This window comes from Aotus nancymaae, unplaced genomic scaffold (genome assembly GCF_030222135.1).
Source record: "Aotus nancymaae isolate 86718 unplaced genomic scaffold, 86718_ANA_hifiasm-v0.15.2.pri h1tg000065l, whole genome shotgun sequence".
NCBI lineage: Eukaryota > Metazoa > Chordata > Mammalia > Primates > Aotidae > Aotus > Aotus nancymaae.
Window position 1 is genome coordinate 595,634 of NW_026988480.1, and position 15,781 is coordinate 611,414.

General features: G+C 45.3%; 1 protein-coding gene across 1 annotated transcript in view; it reads right to left on the reverse strand.

The window, feature by feature from the left end:
• Positions 1-8,247: 8,247 nt before the first annotated feature.
• The window catches only part of EGFR (epidermal growth factor receptor), a 203,766-nt gene continuing 196,232 nt past the window's right edge, over positions 8,248-15,781 (reverse strand). The window contains exon 28 of the mRNA XM_064366663.1: positions 8,248-14,814. Within this exon, the coding sequence (XP_064222733.1) occupies positions 14,453-14,814 (362 nt within the window). The 3' untranslated portion in view covers positions 8,248-14,452. The remainder of the gene's footprint in view (positions 14,815-15,781) is intronic.

Here is a 15,781-nt window from a genome sequence, read left to right on the forward strand (position 1 = left end):
AGCGCTGGCCTTGGTACTTCCACAGTGCTAAACATCTGGCTTGGCACAGAGTAGGCCAGTACCTGTGTGCTGCAGTGGGCTGAGCCTCTTCCTCGCATGCTGGCGTAAGACTGTGTGGGTCTGAGCCCTCTCCGGGAGACCTGGGTCCTGGTCTACCCCGGAGCTGACGGGTTTTAGTTTGGGGTTGGAGTCTGGGTAGTGTGGCAGCTGATCCCCAGGAAATATCCAGCTATGGAGGCTTTGGTCCTCAGCAAGCTTGACATGACTTTTCCCTAATGAAGTTCTTAGGAAGGCAAAGCACTGATGTGGTAGACCTATAATATCGTGTTCAAAATAGCAGTGCAATATTGCACTTTAGATGTTTCTTCATCTGTCAAATGGAAATAATTTCTCTCTTAGATGTACACTTTGGACAGTGTCTGATCTATATTGAAACTCAATATATATATATCATCACTTATTGTTTCTTTAGTTACAATTCTTTCATTGTTCAATTAGAACTTTACTAAATCGTTACATGTCTTTCTTTTGCTTAAGGTAGTAGATGAAGTTTGAAATCATCTTTTATTCTGGGATGCTAGTGGGCCTTTCTCAACTAAGGTCCCAGCAGAGAACTAAGCCCTACAAAAAATTATGTGACTGTTGTCTCTATTCTCTCAAGGATGATACATAACTGGCACAATTCTAGAAGGGTAGGAGAGAAGGTATTAATTACTTGCAGTAGATTCCTGCATACATCGGGGATAAATTCTCTTGTGGGACTGAGAATCCCCAACACCCTGCTGCTTCAACTCCCTTTTAAAAGCACATTCCAACTCTTTCTGTAGCCAATACATTTAAAAATATTGCTTGTTTCTTAGGATTTAAAATGTGTTGTATTGAAACGTTGAACCATCATGGCCGAGACTCGGATCAGTGTCTCACTTCAAGAAACAGGACACGTACATTCTAGGTCATTCTTGGCTCTTCCGTACGCTGTTGGGTGCTTATGCTTTGATTAAAGTCCTCTATTATTCCTTTGTCTCTTGCACCCTAAAATAAAGGCACCTCTCTGTTATGGACTGAACAGTGTCCCCCCAAGTTCATATGCTGGAGCCCTAATCCCCGTGGTGATGGTAATTGAAGATGAAGTTTTTGGGAACTGATTAGGGTTAGATGAAGTCGTGAGGGTGGGGCCCTCAGGATAGGATTAGTGTCCTTATAAGGAGAGACATCAGAGTGCTGTCTCTCTCTCTCCCCTTTACCAGGAGCCGAATTAGCCAGCACCTTGACCTTAGACTTCCCGGCTCCAGGACTGTGAGAAGTAAACACTACTGTGTCAGTCACGGGCTCACAGACCTCTGTGAGGGTAGTGTGAGCTGGCTGATGCCGTCCTACCCCAGCAGGGCTCTCAGCCTGTGCGTATGTGGGCTGTCCTGGTCTCCCGGGAGCCAGGGCACTCCACCCGAAGTGGTCCCAACAGGACACATGCACCTGCCACCACGGCCCACGAGGGCTGCATCCGCCTCCACTCAGGGATCCTCCCACAGGGAGGTGTGCGGAAGGATTTTGTTCTGGGGGAGAGACATCAGGCAGAAGAGAAAATTAAATAAGACATTGCTAAATGGTCTGCTGCAAGTGGAATGAAGGGGAAAGGCTGTGAACTGACACATAAATGTTGTCCTATCACAATTGCCGACTTTTATATTCTTTATAAAATTCAAGCAACAGAATTGTATACAATGAAAAGTGAAATTTCCCCTGTGTCATTCCGCCATTTCACATTCCACTCCTTACTCACCAGAGGTCTCCAGACTGTGAATGTCTAGTGAATTGACATTACTATTTCCAAGTGGTTTCCAGATTGTACATACACACACACACTCACGCACACACACACAGGCATACACACGAATAGAAGCTGTTTTCAAAACAAAAATATTATTCACCAACTTGTTTTGTTTCATTTAAAATTATATCTTTCTATCTATTATATATCTCTCTCTTTCTGTCATGGGGATATATCTCCATGCTATTGCAGATGGATTAATTGCTTTTTTTTTGAGACAGAGTCTTGCCCTGTGGTCCAGGCCAGAGTGCAATGGTGCCATCTAGGCTCACTGCAGCCTCTACCTCCTGGGTTCAAGCAATTCTCCTGCCTCAGCCTCCAGAGTAGCTGGGATTACAAGTGCCTGCCACCATGCCCAGCTAATTTTTATATTTTTAGTAGAGATGGGGTTTCACCATATTGGCCAGGCTGGTTTCAAACTCCTGACCTCAAGTGATCCACCTGCCTTGGCCTCCCAAAATGCTGGGATTATAGGCATGAGCCAGCGTGCCCAGCCAGATTTATTGTTCTATCAACTGCACAGAACTCTATACTATGATGCTTCATGATTTATGGGAGTTTCCCTTTTGATGGACATTAAAAGTGTCCATTTTTTTCTCCATTACAAACTGTGGTTTAGTGAACATTCTGATTCATATATCCTTGTATAGTTGAATATGTTCGTAGAATTTATCTTTACAAGTGAAGTTGCCATATCAGGAGGATACACAAATGTAAAATTTTGTTTGCCCTCCAAAATGTTTTTAGTAGTTCACATTCCCACCAAAATGTGTGGTGAGAGGTAATCATTCTGTTCTAAGTATCCTTTCTTTCATTGTTAGTGAGGTAGGCTACCTACTCATTACTGGTATCTGTCATTTGTATTTATTTTTGCATAAATTGTCCATTGATACACTGTCAAAGTTTTAATAGAGTGTTAAATTTGTTTTTACGAATTCATTGGAATTCTTTACATTCTCGGGTATTAATTGTTGATATATCTTAATGTTTTTCTCCCTGAATGTATTTTGACTTTTCTTCAGTGGTTATTGTTTTCTTTAAAAACTAAAAAAAGTTAGATTTCCTTCTTGTCAATTTTTTCTTTATGCCTTTGGAGTTTTGCGCTATGCATAGGATCAACCCCCTCCCTGAGATTCAAAAATGTTCACATACATTTTACCCAGTACTTTGTTTTGGCTGTTACGGTTAGATCTTGGTCCATCTGAAATTTGTTTTTGGGTAGGGTGTGAAATAGAATTGTAATTAATTTTCAAATGTATAGACGTTTTCTCCAAATCATTTACTGGATAGTCTGTCATTTCCCTCCATCTGGAGCCGTTCTCTTCTTCATGGACACACTCCTGTGCACACACGTGTCTGTTTCCAAACTACATTTCTGTTAATTACTGTGCAGATTGAGTTATTATAGTTTTATATAGTATATTCTGATATCATTCCCTCACTATTCAATTGTTTTCCAAATGTTGTTGGCTACTGTGGTACATTTTTCGTTCTAAATTCCAAGCTCTAAAACTTACACTCCCCAAAATAACCACAGACATTTTCATTTGAATTGCATTGAATTTATGTTATATGTAGGGATAATTGATATCCTTATAACACTGTCTTCATATTCATGAATGTAATATGTATTTTTAAGTCTTCTTTTATGCCTCAGCAAAGATTCTGTTTTTGTTTTCATATTATTCTTGCACATTTAAGTTTAATTCTAGATATTTTGTTGTTTTAGATGCTATTTTAGATGGACTTCTTTTCCATTATGCTGTCTAATTAATGCTGGATGGCATGTGGAAAAGCCATTGATTAGATTTCTATGTGCTCACCCTACTGATTTTCTTGTTTAATTTTGCTTTCAGCTAATTATTTTGGGAGAGGCAAACTTTTGCCGTATAGGGTCAGACAGGGAATATTTTTGGCTTTGCAGGTCAAAAGATCTCTGCTTCAACTACTCAACTCACCGCTGTAGTATAAAAGCAGTCATAACAGGCAATACATAAATAAATACAAGGGCCAAATCTAGCCAGCAACCCGTTTCTGTAAGGCTTTATTAGAACACAGCCATGCCTCTGTATTGGTTTTCTGACTTTATTCTAATGATGCAAATATATCATATTTAAGTAATTTGTCTTCTCTTGTCTTCTAAAACACTGGATTTTTGAAGAATAATAGAAGCGATCAGATCATAGTTATCCTTGTCTTGTTCTGATGTAAGGTGTTAGGCTCTTGGTATTTCACTCTTACGTTCAATGTTTCTTATTAATTTCTGGAAGATACTTTAATCCACTTAAACACGTTTTCCTCTATTGCCAAGTGACTAAGAGACTCTTAACAGCACTGTGATAGAACGTTTTGATGCCTTGTGAACATGTGCTAATATTCACGTTTCACTTATTATTTTCCTTATGTGTGTAAACAAAATGAAGTATCTTTTAATTCCTAGAATAAAAATTATATTTCCTACATTTCATTTAGGATTTTTACATCTGCATTCATAAATAAAGCTATAGTTTTCTTTTTGCAGTCTCTCTCTGATTTTCAGTACTATTTTAACATTGTAGAATTAGTAGAGAAGCTTCCTGTCTTTTTCTGTGTTATGAAACACTTTAATACAAAAATTAGCTGTTCTTTGAAAGTTTTCAAGGCCGCTCCAAAGCCATTTGGACCTGGCAAATGGTTTCAACAATGGGTCTTGCCCTTCCAGGAGAAATGCTGTCCCCTCCGCATATCATGTCTCTTTTTCCCGACCCCTAAAATCTGTGCATGGCACTGGCCGGTGTTCCCTTGGACTTGCCCTTGAGAAGCCAATCAGCCCAGGCAACATGCAAGTGCAGAGGGAAACGTGTCAGCGCCTGAATATCTTGCGGGTTTGTCACTGCATTTCTGCTTGGGCTCAGGAGAGGTTAGATTATACAAGGGAGAAAGATGGAAGGAGAGGGGTCTGGAGAAGCTGAAAGGGCAAGACCAACCTCTTTAGAATGAAAATAGTCAACATAAGGGATGGCCCCAAGCCATCTGGAGTGAGAGGGGGACGGCTCTCCCTGCTCCCACCTCCACTGCCTCCAAGATAGAGCTGCGCTGGAGGTTTTAATGGCATCACTGGTTCAAATACGGGACTATGCACTTCAGAAAAGTGAATGGAATTTTGGGCTCCTGGAGGCTTTGGGCCTCCCACTTCCTGTTGAGTTTTCAGGTGCCATTTGCCTGGGCAGTGCTGTCTTCAGTCCTAAGTGGTGAGGATCCTGGACGCCAGAGCCCCTGGCCTCCCCAGTCCAGCTTCCCCATCTGTAGGTTATACCTTTTCCCTGGATATAAACGTATGCCCTGGCCAGGGGTGGGCAGAAAGGCACAGAGTCACCCATCTGGGGCCTGCCCCTCTCTCTTCTGGACAGTACTCAGGTGCTGGGAATGTGGGGAGTCTTGTGGAGTGGCCTCGGGCTGGGAGCCTGTTCAGATCCTTCAGTGTGCACACCTGGATGCTCAAGCTGCAGCTGATGGGTGGCCTATTGTGGGGCAGGATTAAGCGACAGGTGAGAACCGAGGGGTGGGCAGTGCAGGCTCACTTCAGATCTACACAGGGGCGAGGAGCTGAGGACTGGGAATGCCCTTTGCTTGGGCTCAGAAGGGTTGACTGTTAGAAGCAGGATAAAAAAGAGGTTTCATTTTAGAACCCAGTTTCTAGCTTTCCTGGCCCCATACCAGGTAGGAAGAAAGATGGAAGCCAGAGGCCACAGAAGGCAGTGAGGGTAGGGCTGGCCCCCGCAGGGTGCATGTCCCCGGTGCTCAGAGGTGACCAGCACAGAAGGGTGAGGATGCTTCAGGGCGTGTTTTTTTTTTTTTTTTTTTGAGACAGAGTCTCACTCTGTCACCCAGGCTGGAGTGCAGTGGTGGACTCTCGGTTCACTGCAACCTCCACCTCCTGTGTTCAAGCGATTCTCCTGCCTCAGCCTCCCTAGTAGCTGGGACCACAGGCACGTGCCACCACATCAGGCTAATTTTTTTTGTTGTTTGTATTTTTAGTAGAGATGGGGTTTCACCGTGTTAGCCGGGATACTCTTGATCTCCTGACCTGGTGATCCGCCCACTTCGGCCTCCCAAAGTGCTGGAATCACAGGCGTGGGCCACCCAACTGGCCAGGGCATGCGTTTATAAATAGCAGATGTCCATCCATGGCTCCCTATCATGCTTTGTTTATTGTTTTTGAGACCAGGGCAAATACCAGATGTGATCTTGCTGCTTCTCGACCTGAGTGTTTAAAGGTCCTTTCTGGAGTGTTAGGACCTGAGCCCCGCAAGGGCGCGCCCACGGCCCACAGGAAAAGCAGCTCCCTCCTGCGCATTAGACTCTTCATTCTAGGGAAATCGCTCCTTTCCCAGACAGGTATAATTACTTTTATAGGATTATCGGCCCAAAGGGGAAACCTCTTCCAGCTGAAACCCCATCTGCACCCAGCTTCAGCTGGGATCCTGAGGGCCAGTGTCTGCCCTGAGGTGAAGGCTGTTCAGCGGTCATGGCCAGCCGTGGCCTCCACTTGGGGGATCATTTCAGGCTCAGAAAGCCAGCACCCCAGAATGCTCCCCATGCTTGCCTCATCTGCGGAACCTGACCTTTCTCTATATGGATTAAACCTCCTAATTGAAGGCTTTGATTTTCATAAACCTGCATGTGCCTGAGGGGTTCCCAGGCAGCCAGGGCTCGGAGGCTCAGGAGCTGAGAGAGCAGTGGGGTGGAGGGGAGGCCTGGAGGCCGGCTCGTTCCCATATGGGATGCTGGATCCCTAACAGAACACTGCGAAGCTTCAGATTTTCTCATTCTTCATCGACCTGGTTATAGGCGAGGGATGGCATTCGCAAAGCTGCGATCTTCCTGAAAATGATTAGCGTCAACACTGCCAGCATTAGGGGTGGTGTGAGCCGGCACAGCCAGCCTGCTTCCTGCCCTCACTTCTCCTGTGTGAAAGAAACAAGGCCGGGCACTGTGCAGCCACCGGCTAGTAGAGGGAATGGCACCGGAGGGACAGGCTTTAAGACAGTCAGAGCCACCAGGAGCCCCGGGGCCAACCCGTCAGGCCAGGGGAGCTGTGTCCAGTGCTGGTCCACTCTGATGCCCACGGGAGGCACCCTGCCTGCCCGCCCCGCCCTGTGCATCCCCACCAGCCTCCTGGCTGCTTGGCCCTTCACGCTGGGTTTTGGGAAGCTGTTTTCTTCTCTTTGGTGGCATCATCTGCTTCATCAAAAGTTTTGCTTTTTCTCAAGTTCAAACCCCCCAACTCTACTTTTACAGCTAGAACTGAGAAAACTTTCTGTGCTCATTTATCTGTTTAAGCATTTAGACACAGAACCTGGGTTTTAACCATGTGACACGTAACGATGTTCACATGGCCCCTAAGATTATAATGCCATGTTTTCACTGTGCCTTTGGAATGTTTAGCTGTGTTTGTAAACACAGATCCTTACCACTGTACTGCAGTTGCCCGCAGTATTCAGTACAGTCCCAGGCTGCACAGATCATTAGCCCAGGAACAACAGACTCCGCCGTATCACTTGGGCGTGTGCTGGGCTGTGCCATCTAGGTGTGTGAAGTGCGCTGTGACACTCGCACAGTGATGACGTCTCCTAAGGATGCGTTTCTCAGAACGTGCTCCTGTGGCGAAGGAAGCCTGACTGCAGTCTCAGCTGGGTCTCCCTGGATCCCTTCCCTGTCACCCCTGTGGCTGTTCCTGAAGTGCGGGCAGTGGCTTTATGACATTCGACACAGCAGTGAGCGCTCCTGCCATGAAAGTTCTGGGTGGAGGGTGGGACCACCCACATGTAAGGGAGGTTGGCCGTGAGTGGGGCAGCTGAGTGGGAGGCCCCTTGCCCACACTGAGGCCCACCTAATTCCTCTGATTTTTAGCAGCACCAGGGCAAACTTCTATTTATTTTGGTGCTCTGAAAAAACAAAACCTGAGCTTGTCGTGGAAAAATCTCTTCCATCAGGGAATTCCCCCTTGGCTCTGTGAAAAAAAAAACTATGAAGGGATCTTCGGAATGAGGGGTCTCGGGGGCACTGGAAGGCCCTGGTGTGTGAGAAGCTTGAACGGGAATGCATCTGAGAGGCCGAGGGGCTGGCCTTGTCACAGGAGGAAGCATCCCCGCTGGCTTGCATTTTTTTTCCATTAAAAAGTTCTCTGGCTCCCAGGGAGTGATGCTGACGGTGAGGAAGGCTGGTAGGGGCAGGGGGCTCTCTGTACTTTCTGCTCAGTACTTTGTTGCTGTGAACCTAAAACTGCTCTAAAAATAATTTATTAATTTTTTAAAAAGTTATCAGGAAAGAACATCTACAATTGGTTAGATATGATTAATAACTAGTACCAACACGGCATTGTTAACAAAGAATACGTTATTATTATTATAAGGTACTCATGAGTAAAGAACAACAAATAATATACATCTAATTTTTAATACTCAATGCACAATCAACATTTCTGATCAACAGTATAAACCATATAAAAGAGAATTCTGCTTTTCATTTGTACAAATACTGCTTTCACCATTGCAAAACGTTCAAGGTTAAAACGTACCATAGGTTGAAACTCTAAAGCTTATGCTTGAACATTTCTAAAATGAAGTTATTGCTGTCTGTTGTTAATTGGTTACATTGTTACCTCTAATACCAGTCATCAAATCCATAGGATCTCTTAATTTCCAAGAGATTGTATTGTACAGCAAGATAATTTTTGTGGCCAAATCAGGTCATAGGCTTCCTTTTTTTTTTTTTTTTTTTTTTAATGGAGTCTTGCTGTCGCCCAGGCTGGAGTGCAGTGGCACAATCTTGGCTCACTGCAACCTCTGCCTCCCGGGTTCAAGCGATTCTCCTGCCTCAGCCTCCTGAGTAGCTGGGATTACAGATGCGTGCTACCACGCCTAGCTAATTTTTGTTCTTTTAGTAGAGACGGGGTTTCACCATGTCGGTGAGGCTGGTTTCAAAGTCCTGACCTTGTGATCTCCCCTCCTTGGCCTCCCAAAGTGCTGGGATTACAGGTGTGAGTCACCGTGTCCAGCCTAGCCTTCCTTCTTTTAAAGATAAGGAAATCCATCCAGAAATGTAGTCACGGATTTAAGTGTTCCCCGTAGTTTTATCTGCTAGGTGATAGCGTGGAGCTTCTTGGTGCTTCTTCTGGGAATTCAGACGGGACAGACTTGCAGCCTCAGAGGACACGCTGCGGTAGTGCAGACCAGGAAGGAAAATACACGGCCTGCTACAATTTTTATCCCAGGTATAATTTGTGAAGAATGTATAGCAAATGTTTCTTAAAGCATGAATCCTCTACTTGAATTCTTGTTTTTATGAAAGCCATCCAACCACTTACTGGATCCTCTTGAAATCTGCCTTTTGTAATGTAACTGATAGGTCAATGTTTTCTTTCACTCTGGGAAATAAAGGCTACTTGGTTGCTTTAGGGAGGGCAACAATGTCAGCTGCATAAGCAGCAAGAATATTATATTACTAGTTCACCCTTAATAGAGCAAGCCTGGGAAATAGAAAAGAGGCGTCTGTTTTATATTTCCTTTCCTTTTCAATCACTGTTTAGACACTCTCCCTTCTAGGGCTTGGAGAACCTTCACGGAAACTGTTCAGGTTCTTGACTCTCAGTGACAGATGCGGAGGTCTTTGTGTCTGGTTCTCCAGGCCTGAGAATCACATACACCGGCAGAATTTGCCTCCAAGTCCAAGTTCTTGTGGCTAATTCCTAGGCTGGTAGTTCTGAACTTTGGCTGTACATTGGAATGACCTCAGGAGCTTTAAAAACTAAAAACGCTTGAGTTTCAGCCCCAGAGATGTGTGTTGAATTGGTCTGGGGTGCAGCTGGGCTTCAAGCTTTTTAAAAGCTCCCCAGGTGATGTCACTGCCACCAGGGCTGAGTACCTTCCCTAGGGTGGCTGGGCCCAGGCTCAGTAAGACTGTTGGTGAGTTTCATCAATATATCCAGTAACCAAAGTGTGCTGAACATTATTCGGCCTCTCCAGATATGTCTAGTTTATATCGATAAAGGCATATCAATTGCAAATATAAAAATAATTTGCACTGAAGTCACATTTATATGTAAACCAACAGAATGCTGTTACTGCTTTTCTTACATGTCCAGGGTTACACTGGCAGAGGATGAGAGTGTGGCATGCAGCTGGATTTTTCTAGTAGTGACAAAAGACAGGGACTCCTTCCATTAACATTGCCCCAACAGCCTCAACAGAACCTGCCCCAGACCAAGCTAAATGTGCTTCCCATCATCTTTTTAAACCTCCTAAATATAAAAATGATTCTTCTCTTCTTCACCATGGCAATGACCTAGCTTAGCCCTGTCATGAGTTTGTGCCTTTCTGTAAGAGACAGAAAGGGCTTCCTTTTGCCTCAACTTAACCCTTTTCAACAAAGATTTCAGTTTCCAATTTTGATTCTATTGCAGTCTCTCTAAAGTAAACTGTGCTTCCTTTAGTAGAAAAACGAGTTTCTAAAAATATAGCGTACAAAGTTCAGTGCTACATAAAGAGAACAATATCCGCAAAAAATTACAAAAATAGATTTACATTTAAAAATCCTGTCTGTGTCTTGAATAGTACAAAGCTGTACCCATGATATGGCAGGCGTGGCTGGTAAGAGGCAAGGATTTCTGTTTTGTAAGGTTTTACAGCCCCCAGGCAAGGAAATGCGAACAGATAATTATGTTGCGATAAAAGTGTGTGCTTAGCACAAGAAAGAAATGCAGAGTAGATGTTGAGGGCAATTTCAACACCTGCTGCCTATGTGGAATAGTAGCCTGTTCACGAAGGAGGGAAGAGACTGGTTTCTGTAACTTACTTAGAGAATGCAGAGGGTCCCAGGACTTTTTCAAGGCTCAGGTCAGGGGTATTTGCCCCTTTCCAGCTGATCTGCTGGTGATGATGAATTGGAGCTTTTTGGAATGGCCACTAGCAGCCAAGTCTCAGGCTTATCAGTGACTGCAAATTGTTCTCCCCACTGCACATGGGAACCTCTACCCTACCCAGCCTTTTATTCTACTCTGACCAGAGGCCCTGGTATAGACCCACAGTCTTGAACCGAAGACTTTAGAGATAACGGCTTCAACCCTGGTTACCCATTAGAATCGTGAGAGCGCCCCTGAGATTTGGGTTGAATTGGTCTGCAGAGACTCCAGGCCCCCTCTTCTGAGGCTTCGCCAGTGATTCTCCTGTGCCTGAGGGGAGGTGCCGAGTCCCCATCACCCACCAGCCTCAAGCTACACAGGTGCGATCAGAGGCCTAGTGAGAGTGGTGCTGGGTGTGAGGACCCCCAGTGAGCGGCAAGCAGACCCCCCACCAGGCACTCCCCTTAGGCCAGTGGTCCTGGAAACTTTGATGAAGGTTGCAATAATCAGGAGGTGCTCTGACAAGGCCCTAGGGCTGGGCTGCACCTGAGAAAATCAAGCCGCAATCTTTCTGGTTGGGACCAGGAGATTCCCAAGAGCAGCTGCCCTGGAGAACCAGTGCCTTTTGCACTAAGCAATCCACAGTCCCCTTATGTCTGCAGCTGGGAGACGGGGGTGGTAAATCACAAAATCAAGAACTTTCAGCAAACACCTAAGCTTGGTTGTCATCAGCTGGAGTATAATAGGATGTATCCACAGTGCTTCTCCTTACAACCTAGACTCACAGCGAATAGAGTTTAGAAGACTCATCCCTTCTTTGATTCCTCATGCGGTGACAGGCAGGGTGTAATTACAGTAGCTCCTTGGAGATGATGCAAGAAGACACACAAAGTGAATGGGAGCTCCCAGCTCCTTACTTTCCCGTGACCTCTGTTTCCAAAGGTCACATCTGAAGCGGAGGTCGTGGCAAAGGTCTTCCAGGAACTGACTGAGGAAGAAACAGCTGACAGGTTCTCTGTAGTGTATTAAGGCCAGGCTAGCAATCAGGAAGACCTTCAGGGATGGAGTCCAAGCTTTGAGAACTGACCGATCAGGGCTGTTAGGTGAAAATCATGGGACTTTGGGCAGCTCCTTTCCTGACCTGCCCACCGTGGTGGCCAGAACCTTGGAGAGGCTAGTGGCTTTGCGGCTTCCACCAAGCAGACTGCTGTGCCTCCCTGGACAGATGAAGCGAAAACTATTTTGGGAAGCACAATCTTAAAATTAATAGAATTTAGCAACTAAACTTTATGTTGGAAAATTAAAATATGAAGGAGAAGAAAGCTAGAATAGCTTTTGTTCTTTTATTATGTTAGTGTTTCAAACTACAAAAGTACTAGGATTTAATGCAACAATGTGACTCACAACTGATCTGCCTCACTGATCTTCCGCTTCTTGACACACAAGTGACAGCAGAATGTGGGTCCTTCTGTTTCTCAGTTCTGACTGAAATATTTCTGTATGTCCTGAGGTGGATGAATAATGAAAGTGGTTTACTGACAATGATATAAAATCTCAGATTCTTAGAAATGTTGCTTAAAGCACGTGCAGAGATGATAGCTCAAAATCCCCTAGTAGGCTACAACATTGAAGGAACTTGTGGGATGCTCCAAGCTCATCCCCTAGCTTAGAGGGAGCAGGTTGTTAGGACGACTGACCTCAGCCTTACATGGACTCCAGCAGTGGAGGCCTCTGACAGCCGTTTCCTTGGTCCGGGTCCCCCCTGCTGCAACTGAACTTCTCACCTCTCCTGTGGCTGAGACCTGGTCATCCTCCTGTGAGGCCTTCCTGATGAACCTTCCAGGTCTCTCCTCAGGTAGGACCCAACGTCCCTGCTCTGTGCTCTCAGTGTCTGGCTGACGGGTCCTGTCTGGCATTTGTCATGTTGTTCTAAGGTTAGCATCCATGAGTCCATTTCCTTTGCTAAATTGTGAATTTCTCAGAATCAGGGACTATGTTTTATTTATGTTTGTATCTTTCGTACCCATACCAGGCTGGTATAGGCACTTAGGGGTATTTGAGAGCATTATGGAGTGGAAATGAATATAATTTTATTTTCATCAAGACAAAAATCAAATACTCTCTTAACAAAAGTGTAGGAGCCCTGACTGATCTGGGAGTCAAAAAATGCTTTAAAAGCAAAAGGAACATTTGGTACTTGTGTGTGACTGAATGTAACTGTAGGCTGAAAATATTTTCTGAACCGTTTCTTCCTTGATAAATTGGATGGGGTGGATATTGACTAGAAGAGTTTAAAACGCTGCTTGCAAAGGACTTCCATTAACCAGTCAGGTTACAAGGCACACACAGATTAGGAAAGCTGGGATCCTGACTAGCTGAATCTTCTGATTGTAGAGAAATTATTTTAGAGGAACCTTTTCCTTGTAAAACATCTACAAATGTTGTGAAAGCATTATCAGTTTCAAACCCTGGTTTCCTATTTACCACCTGAATTCCACCCTACTCATAATGCTACTCATTTGCACCTGTGAAACACCCTGTTGCGGCCAGTGCCGTAAGTGCTTGAATAGCTGCCTCAGGGCCGAGACATTTTTTGTTTGACAAAGGGCAAGGATGGGGTCTGGGGAGCGGCAGGAACATCTTTGAGTAAAAAGCTTTTAAAGTGAAGTAAAAGGAGAAAATGATCTTCCATGAGTAATCTAAACTAATTTTGGGGGTTGGGGGTGATGGCTAAAGGAGATTTCAGAACAGCTTCGTTTTTGTATGCCCCAAAGGACCTGATGCATTTCATCGGAGCCTCAAATGAGGAGACGTATTTTTGCGAGAACAAAAGCGTGCCATCCTTAGGTATTCCGCGTTCTCAGATGTGGGCTACTGGTCTGAACCCTGATGAATCCAACGTGGGCTGGAATCCGAGTTATTATGGGACGTGTCATCCTCTCTTGCTGACTTCGTGACAGCAAGACAGGGGCAGCATACTGAGTTTCAAAATGATGGAATGGAAGACAGACAAGTCAGTGTAACGCTCACGACTGGAAAACACTGGTCAACCAGCGGGGAGTGAGTACCGTGGAGACGTATTTATAAAAGTAAGTCTAATGAAGAATTCTATCCCCTCTGTTTCTTCTTTGCCCAGGAAGGGACAGAGTGGCTTATCCTATTGTACCTGCCATGACTCGATACAGTACCGATGCGGCCTGCTGGGGCCATGAAGGGATTCTTGGACCTTTAGTGTTGGGGGGTGGAAGCCGTGAGGGGAACCGCTGGAATCAAGTCGCTGCTGGAGACTTGAGGCCGGTGCGGCTTGCTCACAGTTGGGCCTGGATGAACTCAAGGCAGCAAGTGCTACCAGCAAGCGTCTTCCCTGTTGGAAGAGCTTACTGCAGTAAAAATCAACAGTGACAATTAAAAACTCCAAGATCCCCAATCAAGAAAAATCCTGACACATACTTTTTTTTTTTTTTCAAATATACCTCCTTGAAAGATAAACTTCTGCTCAGAACTTCTTGCTGGATGCCTTTCTGTAAAAGCTTCACAGTTTGAAAAGAAAGGAATGCACCTGCCACTTGCCAAGTGCGCCCCAAGTGGAAGCACTTCCTGACTGATCAGTGTCAACGCTGGGGAAGCCAGTCTGCGGGTCTGACAGCTAACGCGGGCATAGCGGTTGGGATGGAGGACCTGCTGCGCTTGGTCCTGGGTGCTGAAAGAGTCTGGATTTTTAGGCCTGGTGCTATTCTCTGTGGTCACGCTCCAATAAATTCACTGCTTTGTGGCGCGACCCTTAGGTATTCTGCATTTTCAGCTGTGGGCCCCTTAAACATGCCGTTGGGCTTGGCTTCCTTGGGAAGGAAGTCCTGCTGGTAGTCAGGGTTGTCCAGGCTGATTTGGTGGATGGCTTTCTGGATCCAGTGGTCAGGGCTGTCCACTGCGCTGCTGACCCAGGTGGGCTGCACAGTGTTGAGATACTCGGGGTTGCCCACTGCGGTGCTGTGGGGGTCCTGGTAGTGTGGGTCTCTGCTGGGCGCGAGGTTCAGAGGCTGATTGTGATAGACAGGATTCTGCACAGAGCCAGCAGGCCTTTTGGGAACAGACTGGTTTATGTATTCTGAAAGTGAAAAGAAATCAGAGGTGAAGTAATCAGCAAAGCACCATCCCATGCAGGAGCCCCAGGCTCCCAACCCTGTGAATGTCTTCAACAAGGCGACTTACTACAGGGAGCAGGAGCCTTGGGAGGACCCTCTTGCTGCTGCTAGAAAGGAAAGTGGGTTCTTTCCTGTACTTCTCAAGGTAATGGACACATGTCTGTTGTAAATTTAAGGTTATCAGAGAATAGCCTGCTTGAGGAGTGTGTGTATGTGTGTATGTATGTGTCTGTACACGTATGTGTGGTGTGTATGCATGTGGTGTGTGTATGTTATGTGTGTCTGGTGTGTGGTATGTGTATGTGCAGTGTGTGTATGTGTGTGTATGTGTGTGGTGTGTGTGTACGTGTGTGCTGTATGTGTGTGTGGTGTGTGTGTACGTGTGTGGTGTATGTGTGTGTGTGGTGTGGTTGTATATGTGTACATATGTATGTGTATGTAGTGTGTGTACATGTGTGAATGTAGTATATGTGGTGTATGTGTATGTATGTGTGGTATTATATGGTGTATGTGTGTATATATGTGGTGTGTATATGTGTATGTGTGTGGTGTGTGTATGGCATGTGTGTTTGGTGTGTGGTATGTGTATGTGCAGTGTGTGTATGTGTGTCTGTGTATGTGCGTGGTGTGTGTACGTGTGTGGTGTATGTGTGTGTGGTGTGTGTGTATATGTGTAGTGTATATGTGTGTATGTGTGTATGTGGTGTGGTTGTATATGTGTACATATGTATGTGTATGTAGTGTGTGTACATGTGTGTATGTGGCATATGTGGTGTATGTGTATGTATGTGTGGTATATGGTGTGTGTGTATATATGTGGTGTGTATATGCGTATGTGTGTGGTGTGTATGTATGTGGTATGTGTCTGGTGTGTGTATGTGTGTGGTATATATGTGGGGTGTGTGTGGTGTGTGTGGTATGTGTGTGTGG